We start from the raw sequence: 24399 nt of genomic DNA on the forward strand, positions 1-24399 counted from the left end.
CATTTTGTCCTCAGAAGAAGACTGAATACATTTTTTTGAAATCGCAAGATGAAGAAAGAGTACAGGTCTGGATTCAGACTGCTCATTAATGAAAATTCAAAAGTAGTAAATGCTTATGTCTTATCTTCTAAAATGATTTCCATACTTCACATTAATTTTCACTGGAAGTCAGCTGGACTACAGCCTGCAAGTCTCTGCGGGGCGTGTGACTGTATACCATGATGTTGCCACTCCCTGCTGCTCATCTCCACTCCCTCTAATCAGTTAATTAAATTGCTCATGCAACACTTACCCAGTCAACTTTCAGCAAAATGAACTAGGTTGCTAAAGACCTAGTTTGCAGCACTGGATTTAGGATAGAGAGTCCATACTAGCCAAACATCTTTAGGTTGAAAAGTGGGGTGGCTGTACCAATCATTCATACAATATATTGGAGCAAACAACAGCCTCCAATTAGTGCTGGTGATGTGCAGACGAAGAAATTAAGTTTTTAAGTTTGTCTGCAGTCAGAAGAAAACACAAATGTGCTCTCTTCATTCTGCTGAAACTTGTACCTAGGTTATGGCCTTGGTTGATAGTGAACCCTAAGTTCACTATCAGTCCTCAGGCTACTGACAGTATATTTCTATCAAGGAGGTGCAAGTAAGTCATAGTGATCAGAAACTGAAGGAAATAAAAGTGGTCAGCAAGGACATGTGTTTTGGCTACAAAAATATATTTCCTTATGAAGCTTTACTGCTAACAAATGTTTCAAATCTCACAGATTCAGATGTCTGGTTGACCTCTCATATAAGAAATACACATTATAGGGTTTTTTTTCCCCCCTCTCTTTCAGGTGCTGACAGTTCATCCCACTCCATTCATCTCTTCTATTTTACTGAGACACTGAGAGCATCTATGCATTTTGGGCAGGTACTGGGTTTAATTTTGTGAAAAGAGATCTAATTGTACACTTCAGTACATTATTTATTATGAACACTGGAGATACACAAGTGTAAGGCATTTTTTTCTGTTGCAAAGAAGAAATTGCTCCAGCCCTTTAAGACAACTCTGTGTGTTCCTAGAGTTTCCATATATTTGGGTTCTGGGTTCCTGTGTCAGGTCTGTTTCATAAGAAAGAGACTTCTGTGAAGTTGGGAAATACTGTTAGTCCTGTTGAGCACCAGACATGGAGGCGAAGATGCCATATAACCCCAAACAGGTACACAAGCAACCTGTTGCAAAGGAGGTCATTAATATACCAGATCTCTCAGTTTCCAATTTGCTAACATTTCCAGTTCCTTGCTTCTCACAGGGTTCTGTGCTGAAACTTCGCAAAGTCGGACTCATCACTGGCTTCTTGGAACAAAACCACCACATGCCCTCTCCACCCTCACATTTTTAATCACCTACACCTTTGACATAACAGGTCACAGCTGCCTTTTATTTTTTTTTTTTTTAAGATGACAATTTCCTTAATCAGCCAGAAGAAATTCAGTTGAGCAACAAAAGACTTGCCTTACACCCCTCCCTAACATCAGATTGAGCAATCACAGAAACTCCTCAGGTCTCCAAAGTGTCAAGAATGGTGCAGCCCTCTTCCCTTCCCTGCTCTCGATAGCAATCTCCCCCAGCAGTCAGGAAAAACATCAAGTTCCCAGAAGATAAAGACTGTAGAAAAAAAAATATATTTTGCTAATAAATCACTGTAGTTTAAGTTTTATAAGCAAGGGAGCAAATTGTTGGGTTTTACCCTTTACAAAACAGGGGGAAAGAAAAAGAACAGGAAATACAAATGTTATACTGAGAACACAGTTTAAAAGAGGGAAAAAAAAACCTTAGAGATTTCAAGTTTCACCCTACCAATTTTTTGAAAAATAGAAACTAGAGCTGCATTTAAGAGAGTCCAGTAGTCCAGTATGTATATAACATTTTCCAGCCTCAGAACAAGACACGCTTTTTAACTTCACATAAGCCTTTATATTTAGAAATAAACGCACCTCACCAAAACAGTCCTGCAAGAAACGGATTACAAATTGTTTATAAAACCTGATTTTGAAAATGTACTTTTTTCTTAAATCTTAACTATTCTAAATATTAATAATACTTAACAGATACATAAAGCTTCAAGTTTTCCTTGCTATCATCTTAGAATTCTTCCCACATATAAACACCTAACAAAACACTACCTTACATCATGAAATGGACGCTTTGCTATTCCATTTTTGAAAAAAAAAAAAAAAAAAAAAAAAAGGGAGACAACCAAAAACAGCTCTAGTGCCAATCTAATGTCCTCCTTTTTTCTGGATCAGCAAAATATGTACTTGCAGAGGAAAGAAAGCAATTGTAATGATTTCATTATCCAGAATCCAAATACTCATCAGGAGGTGGAGAATTTGTTATATCAGTTATCAGCCAACTAGACACCCACAAACTCATTTTTGCTTCTAATTTGTTTAACAAAATTAACACAATGATGACTAACTGATACTGTGTAGGAAGTGTTTTGCTTCCTTTACCATGAAATCATGTTTCTATGATACTATCCTAAAAGACTATAGTATATTACTGAAAAATACACATTCCAAATAAAGCATTGTTACCACCTAACAGTATTTTTTTACAATATTCACTGAATTGAATCAGAGGTTTATTTCCTAAAGAATGCAGACTAGCTTAGATATATTTGGAAAACTGGGAGATACTGCTTTGTTTCATAGTTTATGCTGGAAGCTTTCAAAGCAAGCATATAACAAAGCATGTTCTAGCTCAAGAGACAGAGAAAATCCAAAATAACCTGGTTTCATAGCTTTGTGGAGGTATTAGGAGAACAATTGTCTGCTTTACTGAAAAGCAAAGGTACTGACGTTGCAGTTTTAAGTACAGCAGTTAAATACCTGCGCTTCACTTCTGAACAAACTTATTGTAGTCTCATGCTCCTCATTGACAGACCTTTCCCTGCTTCAGCTATTCAGACTTGACTGGAAGTCCACTAGAGAGACAATATAATGAAAGAAAGGATGGAGGATGAAGACCTTGCTACTCAAAAATTCGAGTGTCTGGACATTTTAAAAGCCTCTGGATTTTGTTTCAAGTTAGTTTCACTAACACTTCGATCTTTTTCATTTAAAAGAAAAAGCACAACTTAGAAGGAAATTCATGCATTTCCATAAAAAAAAACAACAACTCTGAATTCATTTCATCAGGTTATGCTACAGTTTCAAAGCCTAATTTAATCCAACTTCACACATGAGCAAGAGCATTCTTACAATCTCTGCCAAACTGCTCAGAGAGCTGCCCCTCCACTATTGCAAGAACATTAAATACCATGTTGCTGTAGATGACACAAACATACAGCAAAGGACTGGACTGCTGTGAGTACAGAAATTGTCTAGATCTCAGAAACATGACTGACAGAACAGCTAAGAACCTGGAACAAATCGCTCATCAGATAAGGCCACCTACATTCACGATAACAAGAGAGCCCTCGATCGGGATCCCTCTTCCTTCTAAAAGGTCATTCAGCTAAAAAAATGACTGCAAGAACAGACGAAATGGCACTGTTACTAGCTATCCAAAGGGATACAGCCTCTCAAGCACCACAGCAGAGTTCCCCATGTATTCCTTACTTTCAGCTTCCAGTCTCACTGTGACTATTTTTGCCCTTCATACCATCCTTGAACAATGTGCCACTACATCCTTCAAAAACCTCTTCACTAAGTACAATTATCAGAAATTCTGTATCTAAAAATGTGACAACATGATTCCTAACCTATATATCATGAGTTGACAGATGTGGGTAAGTAAGTAGAAGAGTTTAAATATCTCAAAGAATCTAATAATTTAGAAATGGGGAGGGAGAGTTAAAGGAGGAGAGAACAGGGTTGGTGGCAGAGGGGAAGGCTTCCTTTCTCTAAGGGGTGAGGCAGGAAAAGTACAGGACACTAGACGTGAAGCCTTCTCCTCAGTGCCAACTAGAGGAAGGCTCAATGTGCCTTTGCCTGAACAGCTTAAAGCTTTCAGTTGATTTTGCTGTTTCATCCATGTTCAAAAGAACTTTGAAATAACCACCTCTTTTCTGTCGTCAAACACCCTACTCCATCTGTTTCCACTTTAAGAGCCGACCCAAGAATTGTGTATCTGACAAAAGCTATTTAGTTTCTCAAAGCACCAGTTTGCTGCATTTCCAGCACTTCCTAGTCGGCTCTTTCTGCCCTGGGGAGTTCGGTACTCCACAGTGACCCTCAGGTACATGCAAAGGCCATGAAAAAGATCCCCCAATAACTTGTTGCATCGCAGAAGCCATTCTCTTATCTGTCCTCCTGACCTGACCTGTGCTTAACAAGAATGCACTGAATTAATTAGAGACTGAATACTGATACTGTATTAACTTACAGGGAGGGGAAGGAACTTCATGAACACTGTGGTCATCCTTGTAATCTACGTTACAACTCTCCCCTGATCAGCTAGATAAATCAGACTGAAAAGCTAAATTATTGTGATGTTCAGAAACAAAGTACAATCAGAGAAATAAACACTTTTCCAACCGTTTTAGGTATAGCCACACACATTGCAAATACGCAGACAACAATCTTGATGGAGTATATTTCATCTGACTAGAGGTATCTACGTAGGCATCTAGGTATGCGCCAAGGAGCCACAGGTTTCCTCAGCTTCTCAACACAGTTGGCAGCAAATGGCAGGCACCTTCAGAAAGCAATTCAGAGCACTTAAGTCACGTCTAATTTAAACACTATGTATTACTTTCCAAAAATACCTACTTCTGTTAAAACTTCTAGCTTAAGTCTAGGTGAACACCACCAAAAGTCTTCTGCTAGGCAAAGCACATATAGGATTGTTTCGGTTGGGAGAGACCCCCAAGATCATCGAGTCCAACCATATATGAAGGGCACAAACACATTCTACAAGTACATTAAGTTGAATTTAAAAACTGGTTACAGTTCTGAACTTCGTAGACATTTTCTATCACTGAATGAACGCATTTAAACAAAAACCATTTAGTTACCCAGAGTGGTGATAATATTCTGGGGGAAGAGGTGTGGAAATGGTGACAGCACAGCATACCTGCTGCATAACCTTTAAGAAACTGAAAATATTCTGCTACGTAGTATTAGAAAGCTTTCATATCTGTTTCTTATCTTAAAGATAAGCCAACCCTGTTCGCTCCCCTCCCCCCAAAAAAAATCACAAAAGCAAAAACTGAGAAAGAATTTACAGAGTTTTACAAAGTTTTACAGAGAGGCATCAATATTTTTCTTTATGTATGTATTAAAAAACCTCCAATTGACCTTATATCAAATAGGCTTAAAACACAGACAATAGAAAGCAAGTCTGCACAGACTAAATGGATGAAGTTGCAACATAATTGTGCCAATTTTTACTTTACCTCTCTGGGAAACTCTTCATGCACTGTATGTCTTAAATGCACAGCAAGTAAAAAAAACTGCTTAATAGCTGTGACCTGTCTCAAAATTCTGTAATAAAGTGACCCATAGAAACTAGATCCATACAAATATTTGGTATTTTCTATATGGATTACAAACTCATAGGAAGACTAAACACAAATGGCTCTCCTCAAGAAGAAAAAAGCTCACGTATATGACGTAATATTGGCTTGGTTTTCTCTAATCTATTCATGACCAGGTTTTACTTCCCATTTGCCTTGTTCTTTCCACACTCCCATACTTTAAATATTCATTAAGCGGGAGAACACACAATGAATCAGCGTCTACAGGTAAAAAATATAGACAGCCTGTTGAGTAAAGCTTTTGTAGCACATGCATGAACACCACACAAGCCCACATTGTTTTTTCCTTAGAAAAAACAAACCAAACCAAAACTCAACAACCAACCAAACAAAAAAAAAAAAAAAAAAAAAAAAAAACACAAACCAAAAACAACAACAACCAACCAACCCACCCACCAAACATAAACACACCACACAATCATAATGGACATGATGAATAGCTAGGTAATAAATTTCATTACTGGCAACCCTCTGGATAACAGCAAGCAATAACTAGAGGTCTCTTGCTGCTGTTTTATTTTTATGCTAATGCCTATGCCAGAATCAAAAATTCACACTGAAAAATAGCAACAGACACTAAGAAGAGAAGTTTAAATTGTCCTTTAAATAGACTAAACTAATAAACATTCAAAGAGGCAAGCCAGCTAACTCCTATTGCAGTAACTATTCCCACAAAACACACCTGTTTCTCTCACAGCCTCCACAGACATGTCTTTTTTGTATTTTGTTTTAAACCAAAAAAACATTATATTTTTAACAGTTTTTGCATAAGTAGCTGGTAGGGGAAAATGCAGAGGAGAGAAAAACAAGCAATTTGAAAGCAATGCATATTTCCAAAAGTTAGAAGCTTGCTTGTTGTAAGTTTCTTAGTTCTGGTTTTAAACACAGCATTCTGATTTTTGTCTTGAAATGTAACGTGAAATGCACAAAGGAAAAGTACAGTTTCAGGACTCCAAGCGCACACTCACCATTTCTTAAATTGCGCTCTCACACTGTTGACCTCCAAGCATGTAACTTGACTTCTTGAGTCACAAGCCTTTTAACCCACCCTCTCATATTAACTCCATGCACAGGTCGTATAGATCACACGTAGCAATATCTGAGATAGCTTTAAAATGCAATTTCCATTACTGGTGGCATTTCAACTGTTAATGCTCTTGCCAAAAATAAGCTCTCTTAAGCTTCAGATTTCCACAGCCAGGCCACTTACACCATATATGAGTGTGGTGGGCTCCATTCTGCGAGTAAATTAGCAGTCACAATGAAGACCTCATTCAACAGCCATTAAAGTGCTAAAATTTGAGCGCATTCCCTTCATCAGACAGCTTGCCAAAGTAAAAAGCAACAGTATCTTCTTGCATCAAAGCAAACCAGCTCCTGTCTTCCAACAAGGGAGACCTCAGATCCAGCAACCAGATACAAAGGTAAACACCACTCAAAAGAGTTTCTGTAGTACTGAAAAAACCTCACATTTTAACATAGTTGACAAGGAAAAAAAGACAAATAGCTACATGATACTATTTTAATCCTAAAAGATTCATCCTAATATGTAAATATTTCCTAAAATTTCTCAAATATTCAATTTAACAGCACAAATAAAAGGTCCGACTCAGACCAATCTTTCCCAAATAAACCACTCTTCTAACTTGAGAAGCTGAATAAAGGTTTCAAACGAAATATAGAATGTGATTTGATACACTCTTTTAAAATTGCTGGTTAAGATCCATGTTCAAATTATGGCCCATACAGGTCAGTAATTTTGCTTGTTTTTGATGACCAAGATAATATGGATAGAAAACAGAATGAATACTCCTTCATGTATTATCTTTCTAGAGCTGAAGGAAGTGAATGAAATTTGTCAGGAGATGGAGAACTAGACTAGAACTCTCTCAGCCATGGAACAAAGGTTTCTAATAACTTATAAATCAGCTGTTTACAGAAGTGATTGCACTTACGTTGAAGTGGTTGGTAATTTCCCAGGATGCTGGTTTTCTAGACTTCAAGCTTAACAGCCAGGTTTAAGAATAGTTAATGTCTACGACCAATGCAGCTCACCTCAGACATCTAACTTGAGGGAGGCAACTGGTATTTATGTTTTAAAATGTATTTTTGATTCATTTGTACACAGCACCATTAAAGATTCCCCCCCGTATTGTTGCAGTATACAACTTGATACAATTTAAACAATTATTAGCTTAAAAAAAATTACAATTCACATCTAACCATAGACAGGATCACATTAGGAAAACGCAAGTAAATAAAGAGAAATAAGCAAAGATTTGGAATCTGTCTGATACGGCTTCTTCTTGAAAGACAGCACCTCCAGCTGGGGCATGAATTCAGCACTGATTCATTCAGGAGACAAGAACTTTATCTACTAAATCAACAACAAAACTTCTTGCAACAGTCCAGGTTTCACTTGGAAATCTTGCCGAAATACCAGCCAAGCCCAGCCTTGATTAGCTTGCAATGAGATCATAGCTTGAGGAGGTATGGCTGAAGGCCCTTGTAAAGCTGATACTAAAGAGGAATTATTTAAATGATAACATCTGTCTTTCTTGAATAAATTATACCGTTTTCATATTTATTAATGTAATAAGGATAATGTTGACTGCCGAATAACTTCAGTGTTCCTAAAGATATTGTTAGTACAGGAAGTAAAATGACTTCGTATCCATCACCCACAATCAATGCTGTGACTGACACTACAAGTTGCGCATCTCAGATAAGAGTCATTTTAAAGTAAAAGTAATCAAGATAATGCAGCTATGGGAGATTTTCACAAGATTCACACTTGTGCACCTTGACTTTTCATTTTCATTACTTCCAGTAAGATCTCCCTCTTCAGAGTTTGTTTCTTTAAATAGAGGAAAGAACAAACTGAGGCTTGTGAGACTTCTAATTCAAGTCCTCAAAGTTGTCATTTTACCTTCTGTTGAAACACACATGTTGCTATAAAAAGCAAGTCCTTTCTTTCAAGATGTCAAATTAGGCAAGAACAAGCTGCCTTTGGGCAATTTTGTTTGGAATGTTAGCATACATGCAGAGATCAGAAAAAATGTAAAACATTTTTTTTGAAAGGGACGTTATAAAAATAATACTAAGCAACACGGCAACGTTAAAAGACTTTTTTTCTTCAATGTTAGCAATGTTAGCAACACCACTTGCATGTGGGTAGTGCAAGTTTTAGAAGACCATCTATGTTTGGAGATCGAGCAAGCTCTATCACGCACCATTTTTCTCTGTGCTTATTGTAGCAACAACAGAAAGGGCAAGTGAGAGAGAAAAAAAACAAAACAAAACAAAACGGCCTGTGCCTGGCAGGTGAACTTGATATTCCACCTACCTGGTTCAGGACTATTCCTCCAAATCTATTTTCAGTTACAGAAAGAAATGCCATCATGAAGCAGGGAAGCCTGCACTCCCCACAAGGGCAGAGCTCAGCTCGGGGCAGCAGCAGTGTGACCGGGGCCAAGCTCTCCCCAGGGAAAGCGCTTTCCCTTTGGGCATCCCGGTGGCCGAGCACAGGCTTATCCCCCCCACGGAGGCTGGACACATCTTCTCTTTAGCATGCCTTCCCCTCCCTGATTATTGGTAGTTTGGTGGACCAAAGGACACTCTTGTTTTAATTGACTAGACTTCCAGCTAATAAATTCCCAGATAACATTTGCAGCTCTTCTTGCCCTGAACTCTCGCTATGGTAACTCTTACAAAAAAAATCCCTTCTTGTCAGCAAGTGAAAGAGCCACACAATCGGAGAAACTGTCACCCAAGAGGCGTGCTACACAGAAAGCACTGCAAAATTAACAACATACACCCACTCAACTAATTTTTCAATTACAGCATTTTGTGGTGCTGTTTTTCAGACAGTAATGGCAGTTGTCCCGTATATGCTAAGGAGAGCAGGAAATATTTACAGCACGGACTTCCCAGCATCTACATAAAGGTGCAACTTTCTTCAAAGGCTGACCTTGCTTTCAAGAAAGCAGTAAGCAAGGAGACAGGCAGAATTTTAGAAATCCTCCTTAAGTAGCTGCTATCTGAGACTCCCTTAACACCTTGTCACATTCCTCTCCTCAAAAAGCGGCACTTGGCCTCATCCATCCCCACTTCCCCAGGGCCACCCTGAACTAGAGGGAGATGGAGCTCCATAGCCAGCTCACACTTAAGCAGCTTGAATCCACAAAATCAGGAATTTTTCCGCACCTTCAGGCATCCTGAAGAATTTGGTCCAGTGGGTTTTCTTGGATCCCCCTGCGCAGTCACCAGCCTACCCAAGAAGGGAGAGGAGAGGCAGAGGTGAAGCAGCAACTTCTCTCCTGGGGCATCCTGGCGATCCCCATGTGCACTCTGGAAGGGGGTAACTTGAGTTCAGAGCTCTCTTCTGCTGAGAAGAGATAAACCCTACATCTGCTGCAAGAAGGGACTGTTTCAACCATCTGGTACTAAATTATTCTTCCCAGTAGCTTTCCACCACTAGAAGCAACACAGAAAAAAACAAACAAACAAAACAAAACAAAACACCAAGATGCGTGGGCCAAGCAAAAAGGAAGATTCTGCAGATTGGAGTCCTGAGGCCATGTGGGACATGAGCTCCAGTCTCTGGTTTCAAAACTAGTTCTACACACTCGCATCCAACAACAGCAAATGAAAATACACTCTAAAATTTAGACTCAAGGATCCAGCTCATGTCTTCTTCCTAGGCCAGCACTGGTAGACACAGATTTCACTTCCAGACAGCAGCACCGTTTCAGGAGATATCAATGCTGTGGCTTAATTATTCCTTTGCAACAGACCCAAGTTACAAGGTTCCCATCCTCAGACACTTCCCTCCACATTCCTCAGCCACATCCTCATGCCACAAATACTTAAGCCTGTTACTTAATACCTAGGTAACACTATGAATAAGTATCACCGATCAGTCTGTATATGTAGCACTTATGAGCCATTACCAAAAAGGTGGAATTATATGATTTGGTACTTGATAGCCAGTAGATACACAGTAAATAGCTCATTTCTCCTTTCCCCAATCGCTCCCAGGTTTGATATTCTCTGATTCATGGCACCAGTAAAAGGCAAACAGTCATTTTTTCAGCATATACATCTTCTGACACTGACTGTTGTTCTTCGAAAAACAGCAGTAGGGAGGAGATCTGTAAAAAACATGGTTTCAAAAGTTTTAACTTGGAAAGTCCATAATGCAGTTGGTTCAAGGGTGGGAGAAGGGAACCAACTGGACAACTCACAATGAAACCAGCTGAAAAACAAGATTAGAAGAATTTTTGCTGTGGATGAAACAGGACTTGTTGACCTTTGACACCCTCTGTGAACTTCTATAATAGGAACTGGCAGAATCCACAGGACCCATAGACAAAGCATGTATATCTTTTCTACAGATCTTGGCAAAATCTGCTTTGCTAATGTGGATTTTTTTTTCCAACTACATATGGATCTATTTTAATGTGTTTTCACTGTGCAACAAGAAAGCTGTCTTAACAGCAAAACCCAATGATGACTGCGGATGGGGGTTCCTAAGTTAAAACACATCAAGATGAAAAACATCTTCTAGAAAATGTGATGAAATGTGATGTATTTCTTTAAGTCGTACCCACTACATTAAGAGTAAAGCCGTGAATATACAAAGACATATAAAAAAAAAAAAAAAAGCAATGAGGGAAAAAAAGAAAAAACAATAAACAAGCATGAAGTGCATATATGCTCAGGAGTCTTCCCATCTTGGGAGCACGGGTTCAGTCACTATCCACAAGACCTTTCTTTGAAGAAGGAAGGAGATACAAAAGGTTAGCCTCATTATTTTTAATTTGCAAGTGCAAGAGCACCGGAGGAAACTCAGCCTCAGAGCCGGGAGTTTCAGTCTCCATGCCCTTCTGCGCCAGGAGCCTGGAGGGAGGGAAGGGCCCAGCACAGGGTCCGTGGCCGCGCTGGCAGCAGCGGGGTCCCCCCGCCAGCTCCCGGCGCCGGCAGCGATGGCACCGGGTTTCTAACGGGGAATAAGAGCTCCCAGAAGCAGCGGGTCGGAGCTACGAGGCTGCCCGCGCCCAACAACCAACCTGTTGCCCTCAGCGCCCACCGGTGCCGGGCTGCCCCAGCACCAAACCGCAGGCACCCGCTCCCCGGGCGCTAACGGCCGCCACGGAGCCGGCCCGGCGGCACCTGCGCTGGGGCCGGCGGCAGCGCCGCAGCCGCCCTACCCCGCGGTGCGCCCCGGGCTGCGGGCGGGCGGTGCGGCCAGAGCAGGCCCGCTGCCCCCCGCCGGGCTGTCACCGCCGCGGGCACGCCAAAATGGAGCCGGCCGGAGCCGCCACCCCCCCCCCCCCGCCCCGACGCCTCTCACCTTGGTGATGATGAGGGGCTCCCCGTGCTCTCGTCCGCCCTTCAGGGTGAAGCCCCAGGGAGCTCCGCCGGTCAGCAGCACTTCCACCAGTTTGTAGCCCTCCGCTGCCCGCTGCTCCACCATCACCACTACCGGCTCCACCAGCACGGCGCCGAGCCGCGGGTCGCTGCCCGCCAGCCGCTCCCGTCCGCTCCGCAGACCCACGTCTTCCATGGAGCCCCCGCGCCGCCAGCGGCGCCCGTCACGGCCGGGGCTCGCCTGCCTCTGCCGGCCGCTCCCCGGTGCGCGCCAGCCGGCGGCAGCCCGCGGAGCCACCTACCCGCCCCGCAGCGCCGTCCAGCCCGGCCCCATCGGCGGCGAGAGAGGGCTGCTCCCTCCCGCCCCCTCCTCCCCAGCCCGCGGTATTGTCTCACGCCGAGGCCACAACCCGGCGGCCGGTACGGAGGGGGGCGGCTCCAACTTGCGGCAACTTAGCGGCGGGGCAGGCGCCGCCGAGCAACGCGGGACGCCGGCAGCAGGGCGGCGAGGCGCCCCCGCCTCCTTCCCTCCCTCCCTCCCTCCCTCCCTCTCGCCCCGAAAAGAGAACGAAACGCTCTTTCCACCGCGGGCTTGCTCAGCAGGGGAGCCGTTCGCCCCTCCCCAAAAGCGGGCAGCCCCGCAGCGCGATCCCCCCGGGCGAGAAGGAGGAGGAGAAAGGGAGAGCAGCCCCGGGCCGGCCGCCAGACAAAGGCGGCGGCGAGAGTGCCCGTCAGCTCCAAGTCAGACCGGCACCGTACTGCCCCGCCACACACAGGGGCAGCCGCGCCTCTCCTTCCCCCGCCCCGTCCCCAAACAAAAGCGGCGAGCAGGTGGAGGGCGGCCGCGCCGCTCCTGCCCCGCGGCAGCGGGGGACGATGGGGCAGCCGGCGGCTGCGGCCTGCCCTCGGCCAGGGACGCCCCGCCTTCGCGGTGCCAGGCGGCGGGGGGCCGCGCTGTGCCGGCCAGGGAAGGGAGGAGAGGCGGGGTGGCTCCTCCAGCCTCGCTACGGGGTTGCGGACTGAGGCCGGGATGGGGAGGGTTAAGCGGTGGGTGCGACGGGGCGGGGGGAAGTCGGGCAACATGGAGGGCAGGTCAAGGGGCAGCCGCCGCGGGAGCCACCGGAGGGGGAGCGGAGGCACCCGGGGGAGGTGCTTTCCCCCGGCCGCTGCCCCCGCCCCGTGCTGTCTCCACCACCTGTGGGGCGGGAGGGGCCCCAGCGTGTGCAGTGCCCGGCGGCGCCCGGACCGCCCGTTTCGCTGCCTCCGAGACCCTCTAGTGGCAGCCGGGGGCGAGGCGGGGCCTGGCTGAGGTTAGGCGAGGCCGCGGCCCCGGGAGGGCTGGCCCCGGCCGCCTGGGCGCCGGAGGGTCAATGGGCTGGAGGCCTCGGGTCAGAAACGCCGGCACGCCGGGCTTGGCAGCGGGACGGGGCGGTGGGAAAGGCAGGTGAACGGCACAGAAAAAACAAAAAAAAAAGAGAAAATGAAACTCGAAAACGATTTGACGGCACAGACAGTCCCAGGCATAGGTTCAGCTGCAAAAAGACCGACAAAAAAGTTTGACGGAGGAGGACTAGAAGTGCTGAGCTTAAGGCAAATCGTATGTTATGGGTGGGAAATAAACGCAGGGTTTGGGGTTGACTGAAATCTTCACTGAGTTGATAGTGGGGCTGGGAGTGAAATGCTTATTTCTTGATTGACTTCAGCTTAATTGCATCGCTTTATGGGAAGTTTCAGTGGCTTAAATCGGGACCAGGCTTGGCCTAAAGTACCTGAGTACCAGCAGACAACCCTCCTTTGCTCTTCACTATCAAGCAGGTGAAGTACTGCTTGATCTAAGAAATGGGAAAATCTGTCTTTCAGTTTCTGAAGGACTAGTGAAGCTCAAGATGCTTCCTCATGTGATAGTTTCAGGGAGGTGCCTGGAATATGCAGTGGGATTTCAAGTTTTTGTATATATGTGACAGTCTGCATATTTTGCTTCTGAAAGAAGCCATTCCGCTTATGTAGTCTGACCCTCTAACTCCTGTTTCAGCTGATTTATTCCTCAGAAGGTTCTCCTGCCTTGCTCTGAAGGCGGCAATAATATTTTCAACATTATCTACAGTATGTTTTTCTAATACCCAAAGAAAACTTTGATTCCAGGATTGAGAGTGTCTGAGATCATAAATCCTAGAAGGACATACAGGAGAAAAATATTTGATGAGGACAAGTGTTGTTTCCTCCTGATTAAGGGACAAATCGAGCCACAGCATGGGGACCCAAATGACACCAACTTACACATACTTTTGTGAGTATCATGCTAAGTCCAAACCTTATACCAAACCTGTGTATTCCATTAAGATATGTAAGGCCTCAGATGACTTGCAGATCCTCAGACAGATTCCTTCTATGATTCTTTTCTACCATATAGACAAGTGCTGTTTATAAGACAAATAATTAAACAAACAAACTAATAAAGGGAAATACAAATAGTTTTCTCCAAGTTCTGTCTCCAGTTGTCCTTGGAATCTGAGAAAGTCTTCAGTTGTGTTTATACAGGGAAGGGAGGAGAGGCGGGGTCCGCTCAGCAATGTCTACTCAATAACCCATAGCTGAAAGTTTTAAAGACCTGCAGTACACAGTTTTGTTGTTTGTGAGCCTGACGATGAAAGAAACATCCAGAAACACAATTCAAATTTCAGTGTGTTCCCAAGCATACACATTGAAATAAAAACTGAAATAAAATAGCTTATATAATAAATGAGAAGAGCAAACCGTGCTTCCAGAAATGTCTTCTCTGTTTGTATCCCCTTTTATTCAACCACCAAACGTTCATTCTTCTACATCTTGAATTTTTTTGTTGTCCCTGAGAAATTTATGATTTATGTTACTGTTCTGGCTTTTGATTTGGTCTTATAAATCAATGCTGAAGAATGATGCAGAAAACTGAGCACGGATTTTAAAACTGGAACATCTACAGCCAGGATTGAGCCTCTACATTAAGGAAGCCAAGTCAAAACTGCCCAACTCTGCTACTGTCATTTGCATCAGTGGAAAATGTGGACATGTAGCTCTTGGGAAAGCAATTGCCTTAAGAAACAATATCTGAAAGCTTTCACATTCCTGATTGAAAGAGACCTCAGTAAAGAACAGTTTTCTAGCTAATGCTTAGAGCCTGATGGCCTGATACGGTTGCCAAGTAGATCCTCAACCCGTAGCTGACAGATCAGAAATCAGACTTCTTTATTTTGAATGACACTTTTTTTTTGCCTTTTCTCCTTTAATGCTACCAATGGAAAACTAAGAGACTTTTATGTAAAGTCCCTCACATATGTAGGTTTTGCCAGACCAAAAGAAAAACAGGAATTCTCTTTTGTCATATCTGAAAAATTTCTCTTCGCATCTTTTATATCCTCACTCTCTGTGAGATCTGAAGCTTGTTCAGAACCCAGCTGGAGACTTGTACTCATACTCTTTTTAAAATATTGTGATAATTTTATTACTTGAATTTCTGCAGCTTTTGCCAGCCTCTGTAAGGTTCTGGGTCATAATGAACAAAGGATTTAGCAAATATATTACTTTTCTTCTGGGTGGTAAGATAACCAATAATAACTGTATTTGTAACAAAACCCTCAGTGACAAAACTCTCTGTTTTCTCCTGTACATCGTCTCACTTGTCAAATGTTGTCTGTGTATACAAAAGTTAGCAATACAATGTGGAAATGCACAATAAGATACATCAGAGTGCCATAAATGTACCAAAGGAAATAACAGACTTTTTCAAACAAGGGAGAGAGAATGATGCCGCTATGACTGATGTGCTGTTAATATTACCAAAGTTACTTCATAGTGATACAGAAAAGTTACCCAAATGCCTCCTCCTGCCAGGCAAAAGGAGCTATCAAACTTTCTTAAGGGATTGTTCCCACAAATTCAGTTTGCAAGTTCGCAAAAAAGCTTTCTACGGTAAACTGGGTTCCTTCCACAGTACTTCTGTCTTCCTACATTGGTACTTGAAGCTTAATTAGTGATTTCAAGTGAAATTTTACTCTACAGAATTTACTTAGCCTTCATTTTTTCTGTTGCACAGATTGCATACCTGTTTGTCAGCCATTGAGACTTAACAAAACTGGGAATAAATCCCTGTATGGCAGGATTTTGTCTAAACAGTATCAGGTATGCTGTAAAGGCATAGCCTGGCTCACCTCTGTGGCTGCACACCTCATATCTTCTCCTGAAGACACCCTGCACTGAATTGTGCAGGATACCTGCAGGTTGACCCTAGATTGGGGTGTTTAACCCTCAGTCTCAAGGGCATTCATTGTGCTGGACCTCACAATTCCAGCTGGGCTTTGTTTTCTTTCCCCAATAGCAGAGAAATTTGAAAAAAGTAGAGACTTCTGATTCATAATCACAGAGTAAAGAACTGAGGTGACGTAAACCTCTACAATCTCCCGCTGTTTGTCACCACTCCTTTCCTGGAGGTAACCACCAAACATCACAGTTCTGTGAAGAGGCAAAGTGCCTTTGCCTCAGCCATTTGAAATAGGAAATAGATGCCCAGGGGCGTGCGTAGTTACGTCAACAATTTAAGATGCTGTGCTATGAAATGGAGCTGCTGATCCACAGCACATGTTCTGCTCTGGCAGCTCAGTTAGAACAGTTGCAACCTCTGGCAAAAAGGCAGAGCAGACTTGTGCACATCCTCAGAAGTATTTGCTAAAATGATCTAGCTACCTGATAATTGTACCAACGCAGCTTCTTCTATGTAATCAATTGCCACAGTTGCTGAAGAAATAACAGTTTAGTCACCAGCAGTAGAAGTCATGTTGCTAGATAGAAATGTATGTGTAGTGTGATCTCTACAGTCAAGATAAAGGGCTTAAAAAAAACTTTCTGAAGGCTGGAGTTGTGTGAGAATACTGGGAATCTGGTGATAATATTTCCAGAATTCAGGGTGAAAATAAATTACAAGGTAAGAGTTATGGACATGCATATCTTATTCCCAGGTTGCTCTCTATAGACCCCAGTGCCACTGGCACAGAAATCTGTTGAAAAACTACAGGGCGTGCATGCATGTGTTGTATGTGGAGCAAAAGTTAATCCTACATAGTATTTATAGGACATTTAGCAAAACAAGTGAATCACATTATCACAGAATTGTTCAGGTTGGAAGAGAACTTCAGAGATCATTTAATCCAACGTCCTGACATGGACAGAGACATCTTTCACTACACCAGGTTGCTACAAACCCCATCCAGCCTGACCTTGAACACTTCCAGTGATGGGACATCCACAACTTCTCTTGACAACCTATTCCAGTGTCTCACCACTATTATTGTGAATAATTTACTCCTTACGTTTAACCTATATCTACCCTTTCTCAGTTTAAAACTGTTGCCCTATGTCCTGTCACTGCAGGCCTTCATAAAAAGTTTCTTGCCATCCTTCTTGTAAGCCCCCTTTCCATATTGAAACCACAATAAGGTCTCCCTGAAGCCTTCTCCAGGCTGAACAACCCCAACTCTCTCAGACTGTCCTCACAGCAGAGGTGTTCCAGCCCTCTGATAATTTTCATGGCCTCCTCTGGGCCCTCTCCAACAGGTCCATATCTTTCCTGTACTGAGGGCTCCAGAGAACACGAATCCAGGGGCGGGGTCTCACCAGAGCAGAGGAGAATCACCTCCTTCGACCTGCTGGCCATGCTCCTTTTGACACAGCCCAAGATATGACTTGCCTTCTGGGCTGCAGGAGCACACTGCCAGGTCATGTCCAATTTTTCATCCACCAGTACCCCCAAGTCTTTCTCTGCAGGACTGCTCTCAATCCCTTCATCCCCCAGTCTGTATTGATAATTGGGCGTGGCCCCAACCAAGGTGCAGGATGTTCCATTTGGCCTTGTTGAACTTCACAAGGTTTACATGGGCCCCCTCCTCAAGTCTATCAAGGTCCCTCTGGATGTCATCCCTTCCCTCAAGCATTATCAGCTACAGCACTTAGATTGGTGTCATCTGCAAACTTGGTGAGGGTGCACTTGATTCAACTGTTTATGTCACTAGTGAAGATACTAAATAACATTGGTCCCAGTATGGAACCTTGAGGGACACCACTTGTTACTCATTTCCACTTGGACATTGAGCCATTGACTATAACTCTTCAGGTGTGGCTATACAGCCAATTCCTTATCCATCTAACAGTCCATCCATCAAACCCATACCTCTCCAGTTTAGAGGTAAGAATGTTGTGGGGCACCATAACAAAGGCCTTACAGAAGTCCAGATAGATGACATCTGTAGTTCTTCCCTTGTCAACTACTGCAGCCACTCCATTGTTGAAGGCTACTGGGTTAGTCAGGCATGATTTGCCCTTAGTGAAGCCATGTAGACTGTCATTAATCACTTCACCATATTCTGTGTGTTTTGACATGTCTTTCAGGAGGATCTGTTCCGTGATCTTACTGGGCATGGCAGTGAGACTGATTGGTCAGTAGTCCCCAGGGTCTTCCTTTTCACTGCCTTTAAAAATGGATGAAATGATTCATTTTTGCAGTCACTGGGGACTTTGCATGACTGCCATGACTTTTCAGGTATGATTGAGATTGGCTTGGCAACTGCATCAGCCAATCCCTCAGGACACGGGATGCATCTTGTTAGGTCCCATGGACTTACGTTTGTTCAGGTTCCTCAGGTGGCCTTGAACCTGATCTTCTCTTCTGATGCGAGGGACTTCATTCCCTTGCTCCCTGCTTTGAGGCTCAGGGTCTTGAGAGATGTGGAAAGATAGATTACCATTGAAAACTGAGGCAAAAAAACTTGTTGAGTACCTCATCCTTCTCCATGTCAGTTGTCACCAGTTTTCCTGTCTCATTTATCAGGGAGGTACGTTTTCTTCAATTTTCCTTTTCTGGCCAATGTGCCTGTAGAAGCCCTTCTTGTTCTTTGCATCCCTTGCCAAATTCAGCTCCAACTGCACATCAGCTTTTGTCATCCCATCCATACACATCCAGGCAGTGTCCCTATATCCTTCCAAGGATACATGTCTTCGGTGCATTTTCTTCTTGCACTTCAGTTTGACCAGAAGGTCCTTAGTGAACCATGCCAGTCTCCCACCGCCTTTGCCTGATTTCTTAGACATGGGAATCAAGAGCTCTTGCTCCCTAAGAAAAATGTCCTTCAAGAGCTACCAGGTCTGTTCAGCTCCTCTTTTCCTTGAGGACAGTTTCCCAGGGGATGCCATCCACTAATTCCTTAAACAATTGAAAGCTTGTGCTCCTAAAATTCAAGATCCTGACTCTACTCTTCATCTGGCCCATATCCCTCAAGATTGTGAATTCCACCAGAGTGTGATCACTGCAGCCACCAATTTCTGCACCTCTGGTTACTTCATCTGTGTTGGTGAGCAACATGTCCAGTGATGCTTCTCCTCTGGTTGGGCTGTCTATCACCCAGATTAAGAAATTATCCTCCATGCACCCCGCGAGTCTCCTGGCCTGCTTACAGCTTGTTGTGCTGCTCTCCCAGCAGATGTCATGGTGACTGAAGCTCCCCAGCAAGATCAGAGCCTGGGAGCATGATGCTTACCACAGCTGAAGTAAGAACGCTCCATTGACATCCTCCGTTTGGTCAGGCAGCCTGTTGTAAACACCAGCTCTGAGATCTTCTTTGTTGTCTTGGCCCCTAAGCTCTCAGCCCATTCATCACTGTTTTTTAGCTCTGTTTTTTTTACACTACACATACTCTTCCTTCCTTGCTGGTCCCTTCTGAACAGTTTATAGCCACCGAGTGCAGTGTTCCAGCTGTGCAATTTGTCCCACCATGTTTCAGCGACAGCGATCACATTGTAGCTTTCCAGCTACACAGTGCCTTCCAGCTCCTTCCTGTTTGAAGTTCTTGTGTCTTTGAAAATAACTATTACAAAGACCAAAACAACCGAAATGGTGATAACAAGTTCCTGTAGCAGAAGTGGATGGATTTTTTGATCAAGTAATTCAAGGGTGGCAAACTGCTAGTAGTTTATTGTGGAGTCTGAAAGTCCTGAGAACCTGGAGAAACAGGTTGGGTAGCAGCCCAAGAGACAGACATTGTGTTATAGCTGGGAACCAGGAGGGTTTGCTTTGGAAACCTGCCACGTTTCTTCTGATGGATTCGGCATAATCCTGTTCTTCTTCAAAACACTTTGATTTCAACAAATTATTCATTTTCCCAGAATAAAAAATAACATGTTAAAAAACTCCAGCTGGATGTCTCCTGTGTGATTTAGGCATTTTAGAAACCTTTCTCAAGTGTGTCTTGTTTCTCCTGTATTGCAAATAGGGCTTCATCAGCACATAATTAGTGCTGGAGAAACCTTAGAAGTTCTTAGCCTTTCAGATAAATGCTCAAATATATGTTGACTTCTTCAGTTCCTTAGGACCACATAACAAAGCTTCTGTGTTCTCTAAGGCTTTTTATAAGGCTGAAATTCGTGAAAGAATAGCATGTCTTAGGATACTCTGGTATTTCTATACCCCTGAAGTTTTTGATTCAAACTTTGTTCAATTCTTACATATTCTCACAACGTCACATACACTCAGAGGCTAACAAGCAGTCTTTAGTGCATTCAGACTCTGATACCACAGCATGTTATATCTGAATTCTGTACCTGATGAAGATGATCACTGGAGCAAGGATGATCAGGGAAAATGCCAAAGGGAGGGTTTCAAATGCTCTTTTTGCAGAGAATGCTGTGAAGGCTTTGAAAAGGGTAGATAAATAGCAAGAGGCCAGAATATGCATGAGAGCAGACAAAACCCTTATAATCTGGTGTTTTTCACTTGGACTTCGTCTTCATTTGCTAGCTAACCCCAAACAGACCTTCCTTTTTTTCTGCCTATCAGCAATGTGTAAATAAATCTCTCAGTGCATTCTATAAATAGACACAATTCCTTTATTACAAAATGACCTTTCTACCCTCTGCTTGGATACACAGAATATGAATTGTGTCCAGGTGGAGGTCATAGAATGTAGCATCTTGTGAGAGTCCATCTAACCATGCATGCAGCATGACAGCATGAAGTAAATGGTTTTGTTTGTTTGTTTTAGTAATGCTATAGCAGTTTGCCCTAAAGCATCAGCTATGCACAAGAGACTATGGTCCAGCAGTGCCAGACCTGTGATACTACACAAATTTGGTGACTGAGCATGCCCAGGAGTCCACAGGGGCAGAAGTTCTTTCTGTGCATGACACCTCCCCATAGGCTCCTATGCCACCTTATATTGTAGTTGTGGTCTTCTCTCTCAGAAGACCAAGGCAGAACAGATTGCAGTTGATGGGAAGTTTAAGGGAATCCTACCAAGTCATACAAGTGACAAAAAGTGCCAGCATTTCAGATTAGCTTTTCCTGGCTTGTGTTAGACTTCGAAAGGAGAAGGCTGCTGTGGGAGGTAACTGCTTTGCTAGTGTGAATTTTGTCTACAGTGCAGAGTGTACTCGTGTCAGTGGGACATTGTTAGTAACATCCTGAGGAAACAGCTTCGGGGTTGGGGGTGGTTTTATTGCACATCTTCTGTAATAACACAGATCCTGTTACAATTCCAAAGGTTAATTTCTTTTGAAAGACTGAATTATGTAGTATTAAAGGTACACAGAGGATTTCTTTCAGAACACTGCATTTTTCTGAAGCTGTTTTAGGACCACCTGTTTTCTTGGAGTCACGCTCCCAGGAAGCTGACCAATGGCAGTAGCTGAGGCAGCCAAGCTTTAATATAGATGTATAGTGCAGCCATGTTACCCGCCTGAAGAGTATATCCAGTAAACTACTTCAGATGCTGTGGGGTTAGCCTCATTACTCTGTCCACTCTGGACTGTGAAGCACTGGAACAGGATGCCCAGGGAAGTGGTGGAGTTGCCATCCCTGAAGGTGTTTAAAAGACGTATAGAGGAGGTTCTTAGGGACATGGTTTAGTGCTAGAATTAGGCTATCGTTGGACTCGATGATCTGGAGGGTCTCTTCCAACCAAAATGATTCTATGATTCTAAGCCCACCTCTGACAATGAAGTCATGATCTTCAGTCTTGAGGAACAGAAAAATCAAGAGTGGATCTTAAGTGCTTCCTGCACTATCATGTGTCTGTTGTTATTGTTGAGTTTCCTCTTGATTCCGTGAGCCAGCTAAGGCATGCTTGTGGGCCGTCTGCTCATTTCAGAAGCTACCAGACAACAATTTGTGAAGACAAAGGTGGCAGCTTTCCTTCACCCCATCCCAAGATGCTGCAGAGCTGACTGCTGGCCATGCAGCTGCTGGGGAGGGAAGAAACCCAGTGGTGCTGATGGAGTTTCAAAGGGGAGCATCGACTGGTCCCTGTGGTGACTGCACACTTTGTCAGAATTCCCTTCAATACTTGGTTTCAGCATTCAACAAGACCATCTTACTGGCCACAGTACACTGACATATTTAGCAATTTAATTAACAGAGGCTTGGAGATTTCTTGCATTATAAGAGCTTGAAATTAGTGCTATAATGTATTCTGTTTTGGTTACATAGACTGGCCTGGGAATAGAGGTTTTATGTGATAATTTTCCAGTGCTAATGGGCTTTGAAAATACAACTTCTGGGTGATGGGAGATACAATTTAACAAGATCCCACAGTCCAGCAACCATAACAAGGATATAAGCATATCCCACCTAATTTCTCTGGAGGGGAACCAAGTAATGTAACCTCTAAAAGTGCAGAAGTAGTGGGGCCTAGGACACCTTTGGAAGCTACCGAGAACAGGATAGACATTCACCATCTTTGTCGAGCAGGGTACCCTCTGCACATTTATAAAAATTAAGATCCAATTTTCAATATCAATGTGTGTGGAGAGGATAATATTATTTCTTTTCACAGTATTTTTTTCATCAGGCAGTCCCTACGCAAACTGTGTCTCATGTAGACTGTGGAGGTGTGGGACAAGGTCTCTGTATTACATGTATGCTGAATAGGAGGTATCTTTTTGTTCTGGAAACTAATATAGTGATGGCAATGATTAATGGTAGAATTTGTCCAGAAACATGGCCACAAAATCTGTCTTATTGCAGGTTCAGAGACTGTAACATTCTTAGCATTGGCATCAGGGAATTTGTTCTTCCAATCCCTAAGCAAAAATTGTTTTATCCAGCTTATAGATGCGTTTTTCTACTCAGTTACTTTGTACTTTGGCCATATAAACCTTGTTTAATAATTTAAATCCATAATAGACACAGTTTCAATAATTTGTGTTCGTTTCTTAACAAAAGTCAGGTGGGATAACATTTCCCAGGAGAAGGTGTATAACAAGTCAGTAAAATATGTGTAACACGATTGCAGCAGTCAAATACGCACCATTCACAATTATCAAGCTGTTTGAATGCACACTCATTTCACGTATTTATGTTTTTATTCTTAAAGAAAACAAAAAGCTCAAGCATTATTTTTGTGCAAAGGAGATATATTCATTCTTATCATTTTAAATTAATGTTCACCATCGTTACATGTGAATTAATGATTTACAACTCTATAATTATATTCAAATCACTGAGGGAAAGGAAGCAATACCTTTGGTTTTCTTCCAGTTTTGTTTTTAATGTAGTCTGTAGCTGTTATAATCATGACAGATGTTACGCTTTGAATATCACCATGGTTTCAATATTACTGCCTAAATTTACGAAAAAAAATTGAAAATAAGGGGTGTGGATTTCCCTGTTTATTTAAGTTGTACATTGAATGAAAAGCCAGTTTAAAGTTAGCTTTAAAAATTGGTACGGATAAATATGGGAAGGACATATAGTTTCTTCCAAAGTATATCTAATAGCAGGAACTCTGTGTGGATAAAATTAAGCACAATGCTTAGACTATAGAAGATTTATAAGTCAAGGCCTTTAAGAATGCATTGCAGGATCTGCTGGGGAGTTCATAACTCGTTTTAGTGCATCCATTTAGCTTGAAGACAAACCCAGCTTTCACCAGTTTGGGAAATGCTGTGTCAGGTAATGTGTAAAAGACTATGATATCAGGAACCATTGACAAAATATAGTTTTTATTTTTGTAAAGTAGCTAAGACAGACACAGAGATGAGGTTCTTCGGAACATGGTCTAGTGACGGTGTTGGGTTAACGGTTGGACTCCCGAGGGTCTTTTCCAACCAAAATGATTCTGTGATTCTGTGATCTTAACTGAGAGTTGTAAATTCAGGCAGTGATGCATTGCAAACATGAGCACATGCAAACAAAAATAAATTCTCCTCTGTCTCTATCTCCATAAATTTCCTTTGCCTTTGTAAACCAGTGCTATAGTCCCAGATTTAATTAAAAGAGCGATTAAAGTGTCTGTAAGTGCACACACAAGCACAAGCTGTAGTACACTCCTTAACAGCAGAAATGCATGCCTGTCATATTTTCGTAAACCGGTTGCTTTCCCTTAGAAGCAGGCAAGCCAGTGTTTCATCTTAACGATGAACGTGGACTGGACGGAAACAGTACATCCCAGGTCCAAGGAGGGCACGAGTATATGTTTCTAAAAGCT

The 24399-nt window shown here is 43.0% G+C and overlaps 1 protein-coding gene across 2 annotated transcripts in view; it reads right to left on the reverse strand.

The window, feature by feature from the left end:
- The window catches only part of SHROOM2 (shroom family member 2), a 125589-nt gene extending 113196 nt beyond the window's left edge, over positions 1 to 12393 (reverse strand). The window contains exon 1 of one of the 2 annotated variants that reach the window (XM_065073552.1): positions 11883 to 12393. In XM_065073552.1, coding sequence (XP_064929624.1) covers positions 11883 to 12095 — 213 coding nt within the window. In that variant the 5' untranslated portion in view covers positions 12096 to 12393. The remainder of the gene's footprint in view (positions 1 to 11882) is intronic. The other variant, XM_065073546.1, reaches the window with a different exon arrangement.
- Positions 12394 to 24399: the final 12006 nt, after the last annotated feature.

Source organism: Columba livia, chromosome 1 (genome assembly GCF_036013475.1).
Source record: "Columba livia isolate bColLiv1 breed racing homer chromosome 1, bColLiv1.pat.W.v2, whole genome shotgun sequence".
Taxonomy (NCBI): Eukaryota; Metazoa; Chordata; class Aves; order Columbiformes; family Columbidae; genus Columba; species Columba livia.